This window comes from Coptis chinensis, chromosome 3 (genome assembly GCF_015680905.1).
Source record: "Coptis chinensis isolate HL-2020 chromosome 3, ASM1568090v1, whole genome shotgun sequence".
Taxonomy (NCBI): Eukaryota; Viridiplantae; Streptophyta; class Magnoliopsida; order Ranunculales; family Ranunculaceae; genus Coptis; species Coptis chinensis.
Window position 1 is genome coordinate 7,263,746 of NC_141458.1, and position 20,862 is coordinate 7,284,607.

The following is a 20,862-nucleotide window of genomic DNA, read 5'->3' on the forward strand; positions in this document are numbered from 1 at the left end:
TAGTGTTCTTGTAGCATTAATATTTAGGATTCTATTATTTTTACATTTATCAAAAAATGGCCGCCATCTTAATCTCGTTTCATGACAAGAATTCAATTGCTTGAATCCAAGGGGCAATCCCCCATTCTCTACCCACCCCACCCTTTAATTTTTCATTCTTATTTCTTGAATTTTCGAACCGCTCAATCGCTTTCGTGCATAGGGGCCATGGATTCACAGAGAAAAACACTGCGGTGAAGGTATTTCTAAATTTTCGAAAATTCTGAAAATATTCATACATAATATTTAATGTGTTGTTGATTTACTAGAATATTTTCAGATTTTTCAGAGTTGGTTTACCTTGTAAAAACAAATACGATCTTTACAGTACTGCATTTCAGTTTTCACACCGTATGTTCTTGAAAAACAGACAAGTAAGGTTACTTAGGGAGTTCTAAAAATTCTATAATTTTTACAGGAGTATCTGTCCTAATCCAGGAGTTTGTAGTAAAAATTTGATGAGTTTTTGATTTGTTTTGACCTCCTAAATAGTAGAGTGTTTCCAGTGTGTTTCTGCAGTGTTGCAAACACTTAATATCTGGAACACCATCCAATAAGGAGAGGTTGTAGACATCCAATTGCTCTAAAATTTTTACAGGAACAACTAAAATCTCTCAGGAGTCTCCAGTAAAAATTTGGAAATTTTTGGATTTGTTTTGATGGGTTAACCATTCGGTTGTTTGTATTGTGTCCGAAAACCGTTACGCAAACTTTGAAGGGCTGTAGAGGGACTTTCGCAACTCCGATCGATCTGAAATTTTACAGGCTACTTGATAGACGTCTTAGAAAATTACTGTAAAAATTTCAGATTTTTTGGAGTACGATAAAAGGCCTAAAACTAGAAAACCCTGGAGCGCGACCCGCGCCCAAACCGAGCGCGACCCGCGCCCAAAACACTGGACATTCGACAAAACAGAGGGCACTCGCGCCCAACTCGCGCCCACTCGCGCCCTCAAGGGAAAATTCAGTGTGAACAGCCCAATTTTCACAGAAAAATGCAAATTTTTATTCCTTAAAGTTATTTAGTGTTTCTAACTTGTTAAATACACTGAAATCGCGTGATACAAGACGCTTATTCAAACGCTGCAGAAAGGAGGCATTCGTGTATTCTTCTTCCACTCCTCGCCTCTTCTGTCAGAGGAGTTTTAATTCTAGTATAATCAGGCTTGTTTTTCGTAGAAATAAATATAACACGCCTATCTAGAATTTCACACACTACACCTGCATCAATGGCTAAAGAACAAGAGACTCCTCTCTCTGATTTTTATAAAGCCCTAAACGATGGCCCTAAGTCGCATCGTTTTTGTAGACCTAGTGGGGATTTTCGAATCCCCTTAATATATTTAACTTGTTACCGGTTTTTCATGGTTTAGACCACGAGAAGCCTTACCAAAGCACACGCGTAGGATAGACCAAGTTCTCACTACATTCCATCATCCTAGCGTAAGTCCGGATCAAGTTAAACTTAGGGTGTTTCCTTTCACCCTAGCCGACAAAGGCGGCGTCTTGGTTAACTGCCCAAAACACCAAACTCGTGGACTCATGGGCTCAACTTGTTCAATTGTTCATGGAACAATTTTACCCACCACTAAAGACAGATGAAATGCTTCAAAAGATTCATTTCTTCCGCCGTAATCCTCATGAATCCTTTTCAGAGGCCTCGAATCGCTTCATCGATCTTTCTCATTGAATGCCCACATCATAATCTTGCGAAAGACACGCTTTGTTCGTGCTTTCTTCAAGGGGCTTTTACATTATCATAAGGAGGTTCTAGATATCATGACTGGGGGTAGTTTTCTTAGTAAAGGAGCCTTGGAGGCTTTTACATTCTTAGAAGATCAATCTAAGAGGAACAACAATTGGGGAGGTAACGATTCCTCCCGCTCCTCTCCTTCTTCTCGTGAGGTTAAACATGATCCCGAAGCTTAAAACTCTTATCGATGCCCTCACTAAAAAGGTAGATGCCATCTCGTTCAACAACAACCCACTCCACCATGAACATTAACTCTACTCGTTGTAATGTCTGTTGTAGTCTTGAGCATTCCGACTTCTATTGTCCTCTTGTCTATGCACAAACACCACCACAACCATCACACTTCAACCAGCTTAACTCAACATCAAGGACAAGGGAACTTAGGTGACCGAGAATAGAGGTTTAGTACCCATAACCCAAAACTATCAACATCAAGACATGAACGCCAACAAGCTTTAATTCCAATACAACCATCTACATGACAAAAGTAGTAGTGACCTTGTTGGAGAAACAAAATCAAATTATGCAACAAAACTCCAACTTAATGAAAGATCAAAGATGATCAAAACTCTAATATGATGAAACAAACAATGCAAATGATGCAGTCTTTATGCCAAAAGGTTATTGACATGTCTTCTAACCAAAAAATAACCAAACCAAACCGGCGTGTTTCAAGTCAAGCAATGCCTAATCCTAAGTCAACAAACACCGCCTTCGAAATAAAAAGTATTCAAAGTAATGGTAATATAAACCAAGGGGACCTACAGGCAAATCCACTACCCTTCGCTCGGGAGAGTAGTTGATAACCAAGTGACTATGCCTAAAGATTACCCACAAACTAAAAATGATACCATACCAAATACTATAATAGAAACTCAAGACCTACAACTGTAGAAGTATCGCTTAAACCACAACCAAAAGTGGAAAACATTACAAGATCCAATAATAGAAAGTGAAGACCCTACACCTGTAGAGGTTCCAATATGGATACCTAGATGGAAAACGGATAGAGATAAACAAAGCCTAATAATACTTTTATCCCTTCGCTAAAAAATAGCGATAAAGCACCATATCCCCAAAGACTAGTTGTGTTTTAAAATGACGAGAATTTTGATGAGATTAGGGAAGTGTTTAAAAATTTGACTATAAACCTACCTTTTCTAGAAGCTATAAAAAGTCTACCCGACACGCTTAAGTTTCTAAAAGAGTTGTGCACCAAGAAGAGGAAAACCAACATACCCCACTCTAAGCATTCTTAATCAACAATATCCCTCTTTATCTGAACATAACGGAATTGTTAAGTACAAGGACCCTCGGTCGCCCCTATCAGATAATGCACCTTAGGTGATACCTTCATAATAACAACCGCTTTATTAGACTGGGGCGAAAGTGTTAACTTACTCCTTTTTTATTTATATAAACAATTAGGTCTAACAAAACTTCAACCAACCAAAATGACTTTGCAGTTAAAGCCGATCGTTCTATTAAGTATCCCAAGGGTGTAGTTGAAAATATTCTCGTTAAAGTTCAGGATTTTTACTATCCGGCCGACTTTGTTATTCTTGACACGCGAAGTTGCTCATGATTCCATTCCCATCATCTTAGGGTATGCCCTTTCTTGGCAACCGCCAATGCCCAAATCAATTGTCGGGATGGCTCAATGACTCTTTCTTTTGGAAATCTTTTCAGTAGAAGTTAACATGTTTAGACAAAAACAGTGGACAACTAGGTTTGCTATAGAAGGAGAAGTGAAGTCCATTGAGAGTTTTGTACCTCACATTAGTGCGGCTGACACTTTAGTCCCCACACTAGTAGATACCCCTCTTATGGAAGAAGACAAGGATCACAATTTCTACTCCCTAGACATAGATAACATCAAGGAGGATTTCCTTCGACTCTTTTTTGCAACCCTTCTTTTTTGCCTCATGAAGTTCTCTCCTATGACATCCATTCATCTCTTGACGCCATGACGGAAGAAGAATTTTTTGCCCTTTATCCCAGTGATTCTTCTTACCCATCTATTGAGGAATGTCTTGCATATCTCAAGGCCTCTGATGATATAGACCTAAGAACACTAGTTGAACACCATTCACCCACCTCACATCCTCATGTCACTCATTCACCTTCCATCACTTAATGTTCCTCGCCTCTACCTTTTCAAAGAACCATTGAGTTTGTACTTGACCTTGGTGTTTCTCCTATGCTTCATAACTATCTAAAACCAACTAGTGAAGAAGTAACACCCAAGGACAAGCCACCGGACACTTTTTCATTTTTTCCATTTTTCCCTTCTCAAAATTATCCACATCCCACGATCTTCCACAACCATCAATTTTCTCATGTTCATTTACTTGGCATTCCCTTCGTAGGAGGATAAAGAAGAAACCGTATGCTCGATTAGGTTTTAGATCTATAAGGCTTTACTCTCATTCCACTAAGCTAACATCATAGGAAATCTTGGTGCTTAATTTCGTTTTGATGGTGCATTCCATGTTAATTATTTGTGGAAAGACCCACAACTTTTTTAGATTATTGATATATGGGAAACTGCATGTAAATACATATATATCACTTTAAGTCTAGGAATCGACTTTAAAAGACCGACGTTTTAAAACAAATTTTTACAAACCTGTTTTCAAAAATTTGTTTGGGGGGTGGGGTGTTTGGTTTTTCCATGCTTGATCACTAAACTTCCTATTCTTACCCCCACCTCGCTCCAAAAAAAAAAAAAAAAAAAAAACGTTTTTCCACTCCAAGTTTTACCTTCTTTTGCTCTAAACTCCGGTTTCGTTTTACTACGCGGCTTTGTCGAGCCTTTACTTTTTTGAAGAATTTTGTCGAGCGCGACCGCCTTTTCATTTCGAAGCGCGACCAGTCAAATCGGACGGACCTGACCGACCGCCTCATCGAGCCGCCGAATCCGCCTCATATCGGAATCATAGAGAGCGACCGACCGCCCTTCATATCGAAGCGACTTCGCCTCAAACACTGGAATTTAAATACAGAGCGATTTCGGCGCCTTAGTTGAAAGGCTCCGGCGCTCGACTTCCGTGGATTTAAAAATTCCAGTTTTCCGCGGGTTGTTCCGGTGATTTTCGTAATTGTTCCAGAGCGTAGTTTTGAGATGACATCTCCTACAATAATACCGAACAGTCTTTCAAAGATTTGTTTCAAAGCACTACTTATGGTGCTTGGTTTTGTGAGGTGATCACACACGTAAGCTGGGAACCGCTTTTGGTTCTTGCTAGCATTTGTTCTTGGACTTGCCATGCATTTTAAAATACAAGACCCATGATGCTATTGGGTAGATAATATGCATGTCTACACTTATGACTTTTGCATGAGGCTTATGGGTCCGCATTTTCCGTAGAGGACCAAGGGACATATAACGAGCCTTTGGTAGCTTGTCCCTTAATGTGATACTGGTAATGTTCTTTATCATGCTAAACATATTAGGGGAGTGGCATTTTTTTCTTCTCGCGAATGATGCCACTTGGCGATGTTTTCCTTTTTGCTTTATTTGAGGAACGCCGCTATATGACCTTCCTAAGACCTTTAATGTCTAGTTTAGCACGAGCCCATAGCATGAGGCATAAGTATCTTCTTATGCCTATATTAGTTTGCCGATTATACTATGTTTCTTCCCCTGTTTTTGTGCCCGCTTTCACGGACTAGGTTGGGGTCGACATTGTGAGACCCACCAATTCTATTATTCGATCTTTCCGCGTAATGACTTGGCAAGGGTGGAGGATACAACCTCATCAGTTGCACCTTACACCCCATCCCACCAAGTGCTTTTTAATAGGTTAGGATCCGTAGATGATAAATGGCGGCAAGCTTGGCAAATTATAATGGCATGGCAGATGCGAAGGAACCTCACTTCTTTATAGAAGAGGAGGATGACGAGTAAACGCCTGGAGTGGAGGTAAGTTTTAGTTTCAGTTAGTGTCTGCTTATGTCCCAAGCAATTTAATTCTGTTAACCCCATAATGGGTGGAACTCTTTATAGAGTTGCGTCGCTTTTTTTTTATTTCCTATATTAGTATATTCTAACCTTGTTTTGCAGATGTTCCGAATTTCACGATTTCCATGGTATTTTTCTACCCTCTTTATTTAAATGCTTTGAGGACAAAGCATGTTTCTTGTTGGGGGGCATAGAAACACGGTAATTAAGACATCCTGTTAGGATATAGATATGTATAATATGCATTTGTTTTCAAGTTAAAAATTTCAAAAATATAAATAAATAAGTTTATGCTATACACTTAGGAATATTGGTATTGTTTTTTCTCTATGCTCTTAACAATCTAGAAGTCTCAACGTAGCTTTTTGCATCGTAATAATTGTTAGAAACTTAGGTTAATATGTAGGTAATAATCTTTGCATCTATCTATAAATATATTACATGAGTATCTATGATTGTTAGTAGTAAGTTTTCAAATCTAGGCTAGAGTACTTATTCTACAAATCCTGTGGAAAATATAGCCTAAAAGCCTTATATGAAGCGAAATATTTGAGAAATGACACAAGGGAGAAGTAAAATCCGGATAGAGAAATCACACGCCCACTTGCTTGATCACTATGCCATATCCTAAAGCGAGAATTTAGGCCCTCTTTGGATCGATATAGCCAAAAATTCAAACCTATGAATTATTTTCCGCTAGTCGCCCTCCTCGAGCTTTCTTTAGCCTTCCATAAACCACAATTCCTTTACCCTCGTTACAAAAAAACAAAACAAAATAAAAAAATTCAACTTACCCAATCTAGAATAAGTCCGAGAATAGAATGAGTGAAGAAAAAGAAGAAGAGAAAACCCGTGTAAACAAAAATTAGTTAGTTGCTTCAGAAAAAAAAAAGAAGTTTCCATCCAAAGAAAAGAAAAGAAAAAGAAAAAAAAAATAAAAAATAAATAAAAACTCCAAAAATAGAATAAAAGGGAGTCAAAAGCCAAAGAAAAGAAAAAAAAAAAATATGGCTAAGGATGGAAACAAAGTATAGAAGCAAAAAGAAAATAACAAGGTTTTCTCTAAGTTACATAATATGAAGACTCTATTATCTCGGACTTGTCCTTTTGTATATCCATTTCCTTCTTCCTTCTTAAAACCATCTCCTAATCAACAACACCTAATAAAGACCTCTAGCTCAATTAGGAATAGGTTAGTGTGATAGTAAGTGGCGGATGTGTTTGATCGACTCGCTTCCTTTGTTTGTCATTGAGATTGTAAGGTAAAGTGTGCCCACTGCATTACATTCGGAGTAGCTAAACTTGAGTGGAAAAATCATAGTGGTTTTGTCTTGACATTTATGTGAGGACCTACTTAAGGACGCTTATTCCGAAGTTTTTAAACGGACACCGCTATTACATTTCATAGTATTACTCATTGTTATATGTTTATTTTAGATGATTGATTATTATGCATATATTAGCTTAGGGTTTCGATTTGGGTTATTCTTATGTATTTGCTAGTGAGATGTATAGATAGTTGAGACATGAATGAGAAAACAATAGTTTTATTTCTTAGTCGTTGTAGTATAGATGAAGTTTGTGAGTACCTTCATTGGAAAACTCTCACGAGGGTTATAACTCGGCCCACTAGGGAATTCCTAGTGGTTTAAGGCCTTGTTGCATATGGTCAATGCAATCGCGACTCAAATAAACGAGAGTAGTTAGAACTCCATTTTTGGTCACTTATTCTAATTTCTCATCTTTGCTTGAGGACAAGCAAAATCTTTGTTTTGGGGTGGTTTGATAAGAGCCCAAAACTGTAGTTTTAACCCCTTAATAATCATACTGTTAGACCAATTATGTGAATAATAAGTAAGAGTTAATAATGATTACGTGTTTTTATGCATTTCAGGCTTCAAAGTCCATTATGTGCAGAAATGTGCCACTTTAGCGAGATAAAGGATCAACAGTCAGCAGAACTTCCGAAGACCATATCTTTAGACTCAGACCTCAGAATTGGGCCTACCTTATGTCAAAACGACCGACTCGGAAAGAGCTTTCCAATGGTCCAAGTCTTGACCCAATCAGAGGAGCAGAAGTGGACGAAAAGTCTGTTGAAGCGAACTGCAGCTGAAGAGGCCTTTTTGGACCGAAAGAATTGGGTTTTGGGCCTGATTCTCTGGCCCAAAACATGGCTCCAAGCCCATGCACGATTTTTGGATCTGAAAGGATAAAAACAAAAGCTTAACTCTTTGTTAATGGCAGTTAGGTTAGGAAGCTAATGTAATGGAGTTTAGGGTTAGAAAAAGATAGATCTAGATTAGTTTTTAGATCTAGATCTAGTTTTGAATCTCCATTTTTATTAGTTTTCATTTACCTTGTTTTAATTTAAAGTATTAAAATATTGTTATTGCTTCATTAGATAAATCAAGTAGTTTATTATTGATCAAATTCGATTTTGTCATTTATCTATTGCTTAGATCTAATTTCATTTCTTGGTTGTTAGTCATTTCGTAGTTATTGATGTTAGATTTTAATTATTATTTGTTAAATTTCATAAAGTTAGAATCTTTAGATTTAGTTGTCTTAAATTTATAATTAGTTTTAGTTTAAACACCAAACACATCACTCTCACTGTTCCTTGTGTTTGAATAATTGAATTCTATTTAAGTCTTGAGGGTTTAAGAGTGGAACGAATTCCTTACTCGTTGTATTGCATGAATATGTTTTGAGAGTAAGAAGAATTGATTTAAACGTAAGAACGGTAGGATTACGTATTAGTGTTCTTGTAGCATTAATATTTTGGATTCTATTATTTTTACGGTTATCATTCATCCATCTCTAACTCTCAAGCCCACGAAGCATGGTTAGCCTAGAAGATCAAGTCCAACACCTTACCCACCAGTTGGGAATAACGAACGAGAGCATTTCCTTGCTCAGGGAGGAAAATGCTACTTTACGTGCTCAGGTAGATAGTTACCAGCAACAACAAGTCGGCAACGGAGCAGAGAACAGCATCAATGACGTTAATCAACAGATTAATGAGTTATCCCAAAGGATTGGCCAGAACGCCGCAAAGAAGGATTCGACACAGATTGTGCACAAGATGCTTAAGACGTATCGCGCATCTCCGTTCACCGCAGAGGTCCTCAATAAACCCTCTCCACAAGACTTTATCCAGCCACGCTTTCCCATGTACGACAAAGCAAAGACGCGCCCGTGCCGAAGCAAGATGTGGCTCGCTATATTCAGAGTTTGGCACTTTTGACTCGCGAGTTTGATCATCTCCGCTGCAGATTATTTCGGCCCGGCCTCGAAGGATGGCTACCGATTGGTTCTTTTCATTGGAATCTGATTCTATAAAAACCTTCGAACAGCTTACTGATTTGTTCGCCAGCCAGTACGTCCACAACAGGCGGAAGAAGGCAGATCTTGATTCTTTGTTTCAGTTATCATTCAAGGAGGACGAAACTATTCGTGAATTCCTAGTCAAGGCCGAACTGTTGTGCATGGAAAGTGGCTTGAAAGAATCTTTCGCCACACTGGCCTTTTCCAATGCTTGCCGAGTGCGAAACACCGACCTCTCCAGGTCGTTGATGAAGGAACGCCCAGAGACACTGTCCGAGCTCTACGCTCGCGTGGACAAGTACATCAAGTTGCAGGAAACTTTAAAACTCCACGGCTTAGAAGAGAACCAGGAGGTCGCAGCAGTCTCAGATCGTACACCACGGGCAAAGAAGCGCGCTAGGTCGCTTGCACCAAAGGCCAGCACCCGATCAGAAAACAGTAGAGAGTTCGCTATCCTGACGCGCTCCCCCAGCTACATTCTGGGTAAAATTAAGCGAGCCCCATTCTTCCGGCCCCGGTGAGGAGGCAGCCGATGGATCGGCCCGTGGGGCCATTTTGCGCATTTCACAACGCCAAATGCCATGAAACTGATGCTTGCTGGGGGCTTAAACACTATCTCCAGGATCTAGTGGAAGCCGGCCACATCAAACAGTACACTAACATTCCTGACGACGATTTGCGACACATAAACCGATGGCTCGCCGAAGTCCAGTAGTCGATCTCCATCTCCGTCCTCCCAAAGAGTTTCAAAGGTCGTCCACGGAGCAGGGCGCCCATTTAGATCGTTTAGCGCCACGAAGCGCCGCCAAAGACTCATCCGATCGTGACAATGATCGAACTATTCACGTGATTACTTTCCGGATGATTCCGTAACCTCATCCGAGAGAAAAGACGCCGCGGTCGGGCGTATTTCTTCAGAAGTCTATCATTTCACCTCCCGGGCGCTCCGCCCGCGTGGTTCAGTCGTCGCAATACAGCGATATCACTTTTACGGAGGCCGATTTAAGCAAAGTCCGCCTTCCTCATAATGATGCATTGGTTGTCCATGTCAAAATTAGCGACCGATCCAAGCCGCGTTCGATCGACTCGGCAGTTCTGTGACATCTTGTTCTACCACACCATGCAAGAGATGAGCCTTCCCAAGTCCGTCCTCGTCGACCCGATCGCCCCTTTATGGGTTCAATGGATCCAGGGCGATCCCATTGGTGATATTATACTTCGATTGTCGTGGGATCTAGAGGACAAGATCACCCGCCATACACGGTTTGCGTTCTAGGAGACTGACAAAGTCGCCATACAATGCCATCCTCGGGACGTATTTGGATTCATCGATGCGGCGGTACCATCAACTTTACATCAAGTTCTCCATTTCCGGGACCTCGAGGAATGATGGAACTTAGAAGCAATCAACTTGAAGCGTACCATTGTAAACCAGGTCAAATCAACAAATGAGACCGCCTGCGAATCGCCTCCCGCCACACAGAACCTCCAGCCTACACAATGGCACGTGAGTTAGTCGCGAAGTCCACCCCGAACCGGCAAGCGAAGCGGCGGGGCTCTTACAAGCGAAGTTCTCTCAATGCCGATACCGCTTTTCGCCCCCGAAGTCCTTATCGCCAATAAGACCTCTAGCATTGATCCAACGACGGTAGCCGTCGATTAAAGTTTCAGAGATCGTCCCCGGTTCATGTGGGGCCGCCATAGTTGATGCCAGAAACCGCATTCATCAATGTGCTTTGCAGCAGGTCCCACTCCCCCAGTGTCGTGGATACCCGGCGGCGTTGCGTTTAACAACAGTCGCTCCACCATCAGCGACCAGTCAGGTCGTCCCACCAGGTGTTCAGACCTCCTCCGATAGCGAGTCGCCAAAGGTTTCGCCATCAGTTGTAAAACCTCCAGCGGCAGAAAAAGAAAAAGTGAATCTTGGCACCGAAGACGACCCCAAGTTTGTATATGTAGGGGCTAACCTCGACCCCACACTCAGATCCCACCTTGTAAATTTCTTATCTATGAATAAAGATGTTTTTGCTTGGTCGTATATCGATGTGCCCGGAATCGATCCTAAACTCGCATGCCACAAATTAAATGTAAACCCTAATGCTAGACCAGTCCGACAACGACCCCGCCGACTATCCCTGCGTTTTCAAAAAGCCATCAACGACGAGGTCGACAAACTCAAGCAAGTAGGTTTTATCCGAAAAGTAGACTATCCGGAGTGGATCGCTAACATCGTGGCCGTACCCAAAAAGAACGGAACAGTTCGCCTATGCGTCGATTTTACGAATGTAAATCAGGCCACTCCAAAAGACAGTTTTCCCCTACCTCGCATCGACCGACTTGTCGACCGGACACTGTGGTCATGAGCTTCTCTCCTTCATGGACGTGCATTAGAGGGTACAACCAAATCCCACTTTCGCAGAGGAGGATCAAGAGAAGACCTCTTTCATAACAGAGCAAGGGATCTATTGCTAACGTTCTCCCATTCGGCTTGAAAAACGCGCCGAGCAACGATCAACGCCTGGATGTCGACATGTTCCAAGACATGATAGGTGACACCATGGAGGTCTACATCGATGATATGGTCATCAAAAGCAAAAAGCCGGTGATCACCTCGCCCACCTTGAAAGCAAAGCGTTCTCCGATTACGTCGTGCGGGCATGAAACTCAATCCAGAGAAATGCCTTTTTGAGCGTCCTCGGCAAGTTTTAGGGTATCAAAGTGTCACCAGGGATCGAAGCGAATCCGCACCAGATCCGAAGCGTTCTTAGACATGCCCGATCCGCGCACGAAGAAACAAATACAGAAATTGTCGGGGGCATGGTCTTTGCACTCAACCGATTCATATCAAGGGCATCCGATAGGTGTAGACCGTTCTTGCAACTCCTTAAAAAAGGCGAGCAGTTCTCATGGAGCGATCAGTGCCATCAAGCATTCGCCACTCTCAAAGAGTACCTCACCACGCCCCCCGTCTTAGCTAAACCTATAGATGGAGAGACTCTGGGGCTCTATCTGGCAGTATCCGATTTCGCAATCAGCTCAGTTCTCTTCAAAGAGGAAAACAATTCAGAAAAACCGATCTACTTCACAAGCAAGACGCTCACGACAGCGGAAAAGAATTACTCCTTCCTGGAAAGAGCAGTACTTGCTTTGTTGTATTCGCACGGAAGTTCAGGGCCTTACTTTCGGTAGCATCAAATCAAAGTTCTTACCGACCTCCCATTGAAGAAAATTCTCCACAAAGAAAACAAAACTACTCGAATGGCGGTTAATAAAGAACTTCGGGCGAACACCACGGAATTGCATTACCCGCGAATTTCCCTGAAGGGACCAGTGTCGTTGCCGATTTTCTAGCCGGATTTCCTGTTGATGACCCAATTGGGAACAAGAGACCGACCTCCCCAGATTTGAAGGAGCACATCAAATCCACTGGTCTCTCTTTGTAGATGGTTCTAGCAATCCGGCGGCGCATCGGGTTGTCTTAGTTTCACCCGATGGAACGGTGATGGAAAAGTCCGTTCGCATCGACTTTGCCACTTCCAACAATGAGGCGGAGTACGAGGCGCTGATCAGGAGACTTCGTATGGCGCTGCAGCTCGGCGTCGAAGAGATCCAAGTCTTTAGTGACTTCGCGAAGTGGGTTCGCCAAAGTTGCAAAAAGAGTACACTACCCATGAAGGTAACCTTTCCAAGTATCTTCAGGTCGTTCATCAGTTATTGCCTTATTTTAAGCAGGTACACATACATCATTTCTTGCGTGAGGAGAACCGCCATGCAGACAGTTTAGCTTACTTGGCTACCCAGACCCCGAGCTGCGTTCCCCGACAAATTCTCATAGAAGTCGTCGATCGACCTGCATACCAAGTCGACCACACCTTGATGATAAGCGACCTATTTCCTCTCTCCGCCAGTCAGTTGAGTCAAACATAGATGCAACCCATCATTGATTATATCCAGACGCGACGCGGCTCCCGAGGGCGTACCAAGGCTAAGCGGATCCCCTACCAAGCACCGGCGTTATTGTTTGGTTCATAACAAATTGTTCAAAAATCGGAGGCCCGCGACTTACGGTGCATTACCCGAGCGAGTCGATTGATTTTGCAGAAATCCACGAAGGAGAATGTGGAAATCACCGGCGTCTCGTTAGTTACAAGGCCATCTCTCAAGGATATTTTTGCCCCGGATGCGGTCGATGCCAAAGCATACGTCCTCAAATGTCTCAAATGCCAAACGTTTGGCCACAATATCATCCAACCTGCTCGCGAACTGATCAGCATAGCGAGCCCGTGGCCATTCCACATGTGGGGCATGGACATTATGGGCCCATTCATCCCACAGAAGAGTACTGGCTTCCGCTTTGTCCTAGCTGCAACCGACTACTTCACCAAGTGGGTAGAGGCTATTCCTTTAGCACACGTCAAGGAGTTACATGTCAGAAACTTCATTTGGACCCACATCATCACCAGATTTGGTTTGCCACACACATTAGTAATGGATAATGGGCCTCAGTTCAAAGGCAGAACGGTTAAAGAGTTTCTAGCCAAGTGGAAGATCGTTCACGCCTTTTCTACTCCACAGTACGCTCAGAGTAATGGTCAGGCAGAAGCCAGTAACAAAGCAATCTTGGAAAACTTGAAGAAAAAGATTGAAAAGAATAAAAGCCAATGGCCAAATCAATTGGAGAATATTTTATGGGCCCACCGCACCACGGCTTCGATCCAAGATCGGGCGAAGTCTCCATTCTCCTTATGTTATGGCACGTAAGCCGTAATTCCCCACCGGCCGGATGATACACGACTTCGTCGGAACTTGTCGAAGTCGGGGACATAACGACTCCGTGTTAGCCGCGAGAAGTCGACTGTTGGAAGAAAAAGCGGAACTTAGCTGCCATCGAGTCGTGATCTTATCGACAAAAACTCGAAGAACTCCTACAACAAGCGAAGTTCATCCTAGGTCTTTTCAACCCGGAGACCTAGTGCTCAAAAAGACGCAAAGGCGATTCCAAGTTAGCACCCACATGGGAAGGCCCCATACGTGGAACGGCGTCGTTGGCAATGGAGCATATCTTGGCTAAGAACCAAAGAGGGAAGATATTGCCTGCCCTTGGAATACTTTATCTATCGAAAAAATTTTACCGAGATAGCGATATTCACGTTGTATATCTTTATGTTCACATTAATGAAAACTACGTTTCTTGGGTTAGCTAGTGCGGTATAATCTATTTACTTGTATTGACAAGTCAACCGGTTTACGGCAAGATAATAAACAACACGCTTTGTTTGGGTCCACCATTCTCCCCACCCGAGGCCACCGTCGCGACACAAGAACGCCTTCCTCTGAAAGCATACTGACTCTCTCGGGCTTATAGGCTCTACACCTTTCCAAGTCTTGTTACGCCGAGGACCTATATTTCTAGGATCGACCACACGAGAACGCCTCCATGTCCAGCATGACTCAACGGAGCTTACTGTGGCATACAACCTTTCCAAGTCTTGTTACATCGAGGACCTATATTTCTAGGATCGACCACACGAGAACGCTCTCCGCGAAAGGCAAAATCTGCTCGGGGCTTACAGGCTCTACAACCTTTCCAAGTCTTGTTATGTCGAAAGCACCTATATTTCTAGGATCGACCACACGAGAACGCTCTCGCTGAGCATACAAACTGGAGCTTACAGCTCTACGACCTTTACTGTGTCTTGTTATCATTTGACTTATATGTCTACGATTGACTACACCGAACGCCCCCATGAGCGGATCGGCTCCCCGGAGCCCGCGATGATCCATTGACCCTCCAATTCTCGCCACGTCGGCGACTATATTTCTAGGGTTGACCTCAAGCGGGACGATATTACTAGAATCCTAAGCGAGTGCTAATTACACACCACCCCGGCAATATACATACGAAACATCTCAATCGATTATATAACCATGCATCATAAATGGCTACATCCACCGATCCTGGGATTACCCAGAAATCCGGATCGATGATCATTACAAAATTAACCAAAGTGTGGAACTCAAGCTACTTTTCGTGGAAACCGGTTCCTTGAATAAAATGGCGAATCGCTTTAGGCAAGCCCGAAAACACGGCTCTATTGTTGACTCGTGATAAAGAGAAAAATGTGAACTAAACTTACAACTCAAGACTAACAGAGTCAAATGAAGATCACCTTATCGATTCTCGGTGATGACATGCTTATCTTCCCGGGCGCTTAGTCTAAAGAGCGATATCTTGATGACCTCAAAGATCACACGCAATGCCTTTTCGATGTCCCAAATTTGATTTTGTATAAACCGCTGTTCGATTTACCAAGAAGTTATGATTACACCCTAGGCTATGGCCCGCATCGCGTGTTCCAAGGTAATCGTCTTTTCAGCAGGTTCGAATAATGCGGCGACACGTTTTCTCTCAAACCGCCACGATTCTCATCGCGTGCATGTTACGACATAACGCCCTTTCCGCCAAAGCTTCAAAGATGAGTGAATTCAAAAGTCATGTCGTCCCCGGTCGAAGTCGTCCACCACGGCTCGCGCTCACGTTCCACACATTCTTTTTCTCAAAGATAATGTTTTCGTGGCATAAAACACTCTAACCGAGGGGGTGGTGGGGAGCGATATCTTATCATGCACGCGCGTGCAACGTAAAGCGAACTTCGGGACGCCGACCACCGAGACCGAATCGCGGAGCGGCTCCCCTCGAGAACACCCCCGTCACCGACCTCCAAGAGCGACCTACGAGAAAGGAGGACGAAGATATTTCAGTACGAGCACATGGCAGAATGCCTCGTGTAATGATAACCATCAGGGGTAATCATTACCCATCCCCGGGAAATAGGGGTAACCTCGTCAGCACCCAATCAGTACATGACTTATAATATAACCCGCTCAACACTCATTCACGATCTCCACCTTACACGTGTACCATATACACACGTGTCTTCTAGATTGATACTTCCCTAAGCCTATAAATACCACCTGATTGATTGAATTGAACCCTCGATTCCTAAAAAAGAAAAGGAAGAAAGAAAAAGAAAAGGAAGAAAGAAAAGAAAGAAAGGAAAAGAGAAAACCAACGAGAGGATACGTAGGCAGTTCGCTCATAAGCGAACCCGGTCCCAACAAGAAACCCAAAACACACCTTTACAATATATATGATTGAAGTTTGAGTAGTCAGTTGATCCAGCATCAAATTTTGTTACTACGGAAGTAGCAGTAATAGCCAGATTATTCAGTAGAATTCCTAACTGCCTGTTGTAACGATTAGCATCAGCACCAGAAACAACTGCCGAGTTCGGTCCCCACCAAGGATTACTATCAACTTGGGAGAAGAACCGTGTATTGGAGTAGCGTAAAATGCAAAAATCATATCGCAGTGCAGCGTCTTTTCGGTTTGGACATCTTCGGATAATCTCTACAGCTGAATTATTCAAACAACTTTGACAATCTTCTGTTGAGATATCAACTCTGCATTGGACTAGGCCATAGACTATATCAGGACTAGTTCCAATAGTTGTATTAAAAAATCCATCTCCAGTACCATTTGAAATAAGGGAAGGAAGGAGGAGGTTGAGATTGGTCTGGAATTGGCTATTGGAGGTGTAGTTTGCAGTGTTGGAGCATATTACTAGATATGGATCAGCTTGAACACGGTTATGAAAAAGAAGCAAACATGAAAATATGATGCTCAAATGCATGCAACTTGATCTAGGTACATGCATTATTCTTTTCATTTCTGTTCTTTGCTATAATGCTATTGTATTGTGTTTTTTTATTTTTCATTCACCTAGATCTTAAAGAAGTTTTAAAGTCCAGACCAAGGAAAGATTCTTTTCTTTAAAATATATACTTTGAACTTTGTCACATTTGACTCTTGACTTGCAGAATCAAAATATAATATACTTCAAAATTTATAAGGCTTTGCTTTTGTTTTTCTTCAATGAGATTGGAATGGGGACATATGATCAGACTTGGTGCCCAAAATCAAATTATTATGCTATTAAAGGCGCGTAGGCAGGGAGGAAAGAATGTTCTGTTCCAGAGTGAGCGCGCAATTTAATATGATTGTAAGAGAGTCGTTGGAACTGGAAGAACTAGATTTAATGCAAAGACTATGACCAACTCAGATTTCATCCTATTTGACACATTCAGTTTTCAGCCAATGACTTACTTGACTCAACTTTGGTGGACCGGTCAATGTTTTGAAAACCGAACTGGTAATCGAACCGATTTTTTGTTAAAATGGTTCAACCAAGTTCAACCATGGTTCGACTCGGTCAGACCGATTTATGTTTATTTAACAAATTTTTTAATAATTACAATAATAAAATGAATAAATACATGTTTTAATTCAATATTAATTGGTATTATATATCAAAATAAATTTCTTATACAAGAAATACATAGTAGTATGTTGGTTTGGAGTTTGGATTATCTTGTTTAGGTGTTAGGTTCAACTCCCCACATTATCAATTTTTCAAAAAAAGAAAAAAAAAATTATATAAGGATGATCCGGTTTAGAACTGAACCGGTTCGCCGGTTCAACCTCGGTTTAAGTTTAGACCGAGGGTCCAACCATAAACTCAAGTTTTAACTGAACCAAACCGAAAATTTACCGGTTCCGGTCGGACCCCGGTTCAACCACCGGTCCGGTCCGGTTTTCTTAACACTGGGACCGGTACTACAAACATGCACAAATTTTGTTTATTTTATTCAGGCAAAAAATATGTCAGAGATACGTACATCATCCGGTACTACAAACGTGCACAAATTTTGTTTATTTTATCAGAGAATGGGCTTGAAGCCCAGTGTTTCAATTTAATTACGGAAAAAATACACAGCTTTTTCTAATTATATCAAAAGCCCATCCGGTCCATTTGTTGGCAATATTACACAATTGTCCCTTAAACAGAAATCAAACTAGACAAATATGCAACATTCATGTTGCAGTCAACAACATATGCAAATTTTAAAACCCTAATTCCCCAAATTAAACCTCAATTTTGAAACCCTACTCCTACTTCCCCAAATTAAACCCAAAATTTGAAACCCAAGTTCCCCAAATTAAACCCTAGTTTCCTCAAATTTAACCCAAATTTCGAAATGAAGGATCCTAATGAAGAAAAAAGAAAAGATTCAAACGATAATGTGCAAGCAAACACAAGATCTACTACAAAAAAAAAGAGAACAAGATGGCAAAAAGGTTAGATACCAAATTTCATTGATAGTTTCACAATTTTGATATATTAGGATTTTCATTTTATGAAAAATTGGTTAAAGTGTGTTGAATGTATTCACTGCAACATGAGTGTTGCATCGAATATACTTAGATTTTCATTTTGACCGCCACTTACCATCGCAATATGGATGTTGCACTATCAAATCCTAATGCAACATGAATGTTGCAAATGTCAAATCCCACTTTAACATGAGTATTTTGGGTCGAATGCAATATGAGTGTTGTTTGAGGTTTAAATTGGTGATGTTTGTTTGAGTTTTGAGGTATGTTTTCCACTAAAAACATCCATGTTGTAGTAAAACACATTTGAAACATTCATGTTTGCGTCGAATTGGTTGCAACAAGCTACTAATTCATTAGTTTTCTTTTAGGTTACGCAGCAAGGGAAGGCCGCTAAATCTAAACTGAGCCTTTCGAAACAAACTAAAGATGCAACTACCTCAACGAGCAAAAACCCAAAAACGAAAGGCAAAGAAAAGATAGAGGAGAAAGGTAAAGAAAATTTGGTGAAAAGTGAGTTGTTGAATTATAGGTCCAGTTTAAAGTCAATGATTTATATTATGGATTTGATTAGAGCTGATATAACGGAAGTGCATAAGGAAAAAATGATGGATACACCGTTTGCAAATCTTTTTAGTGTCTTTATTGAAAATAGGGTGAATGTTAAGACCACAATAACAGCAAATATTGATGTTTAGTCAGTTTTGAAGGCATACAAAATTCCTTATTAGTGCTATCAGTTTGATACCTCATCAGTTTCATTAATGATATCTTTGAGAAGTTGCCTTAGGAATCTTCAAGGCTTGCAAGGTACAACAAGAGCCCACCATCACTTCTCGGGAGATTCAGACTACTGTTCGTCTTGTTCTTCTTATTGAATTGGCTAAGCATGCCGTTTCTGAAGGCACCAAGGCGGTTACCAAATTTACTAGTTCTTGAAGATGTTTGTTTAGGGTTTGTTTCAATGTTTCAATGTTTCTGTCTTTAGTATTTAGTATTAGAATGTTTCAATGTTAGTGGTGTCGATGTAATATATAGTTGATTTGGAACCTATGAATAAGAGTTAGATCTTTTGTGAATGAAATTAGGGTTTCTGTTGTTCTCTATTTTGGTTGATTTCTTCATTCGTTTTACCTAGTTCAGATCTGAGATGGTTTGATTACAATGCCAATCTGGTGTTATTGGCATAAATTTCTGTAACCAGTTATAATTGATGATGGTTATGGATCTTGAATTTGAATGATGGCAGTTAAGAAAATGTTAGCATAATTGTAAAGTTTGGTTACTTTTTTATGCCTAAATTGATGAAAGGTTGTGGTACTGAGGCTTCTGTTTCGTCATTTCTTGAGAATTTGGTACTTCATAAATCCCATTTTATGCTTAGGTTCATTCTTGTGAATTGTGATTGTTGTTATGAATGGTATCCTTGTCCAATAGGGTTGCAATGTTTTGTTGTGTTGGTGGGCATCATAGTGAATGTGTAGCAAAGTTCGGACCCTATATAGGATGACCTACAATCCCCCAGAATTTGTATCGATGAGGCGTTGAATGCCTCATCACCCGGTTGCTTCCTAAATTCCAAGTTTCTAATAAATGGGGTTAGCTTTGTCTACATTATGAGTACATGATTCCAAAGACAAAAACACCAAGTTTAAAAGGAAGCATCAAACTATGTAGTTGCGATTACATAGCATGACACTGTAAAATGGAGAAGTCTCCTTAAAAGAGATGGGTTCAAGAAGTTACGACACATTCATTTGATGCAATATGAATGTTTCACTCTCAATTACAACTGCAACATGAATGTTGCACTCTTTAATTACGACTACAACAGATCGCAACATGAATGTTGCACTCTCAATTACAACCGCAACATGAATGTTTCACTCTCAATCCGATACTACACAAATGATCGCAACATGAATGGTGCACTATCAATTACAATCGCAACAAGAATGTTGCACTCTCAATTACAACTGCAACATGAATGTTGCACTATCAATTACAAACCGCAACATGAATGTTGCACTCTCAATCTACGACGAACAGATCGCATGATGAATGTTCAGATCACAATTACCTTGCAACATGAATAATTTTACGGACTATAAATCTCATTATAACAAATGAAAAATAAAACAAACTGACTAGCGAATAATCTCAAATGAGTATCAACATTCCATAAAAGTATACAATGAATATCAATTTCTCATTAATAAATGTCAAAAGACCAAACTTAAAAATCTCAATTAAGACAACTAAAAACATATGGTTTGCCGAGAACACCAAAACTGATCATAGACTAACGAATCACACCGGTGCTTTCAATTCTTTCCTTCTTGGGTCTACCAGGACCAATCTTCGGACTACACGGATAAACCGCAAGAGAATCAGGCATGCGTCTTGGCATAAAACCATTCGGAACTGGCTTGATAGAATGTGAGTAGCATTGCCCGAACGCGATCACCGTGATATCCTTCATCAATGTAGCCATAAAAGGAATCACCCTTACTACCGGGCAATAGCATGTATGCAAGGGAA

At 41.1% G+C, this 20,862-nt stretch overlaps 1 protein-coding gene across 1 annotated transcript; it reads right to left on the minus strand.

The window, feature by feature from the left end:
* Positions 1–16,183: 16,183 nt before the first annotated feature.
* On the minus strand, positions 16,184–16,804 carry LOC147507630 (putative cysteine-rich repeat secretory protein 7). Its single transcript, XM_086596364.1, has one exon. It carries the CDS (start codon positions 16,802–16,804, stop codon positions 16,184–16,186), a length of 621 nt encoding a protein of 206 aa, XP_086452490.1.
* Positions 16,805–20,862: the final 4,058 nt, after the last annotated feature.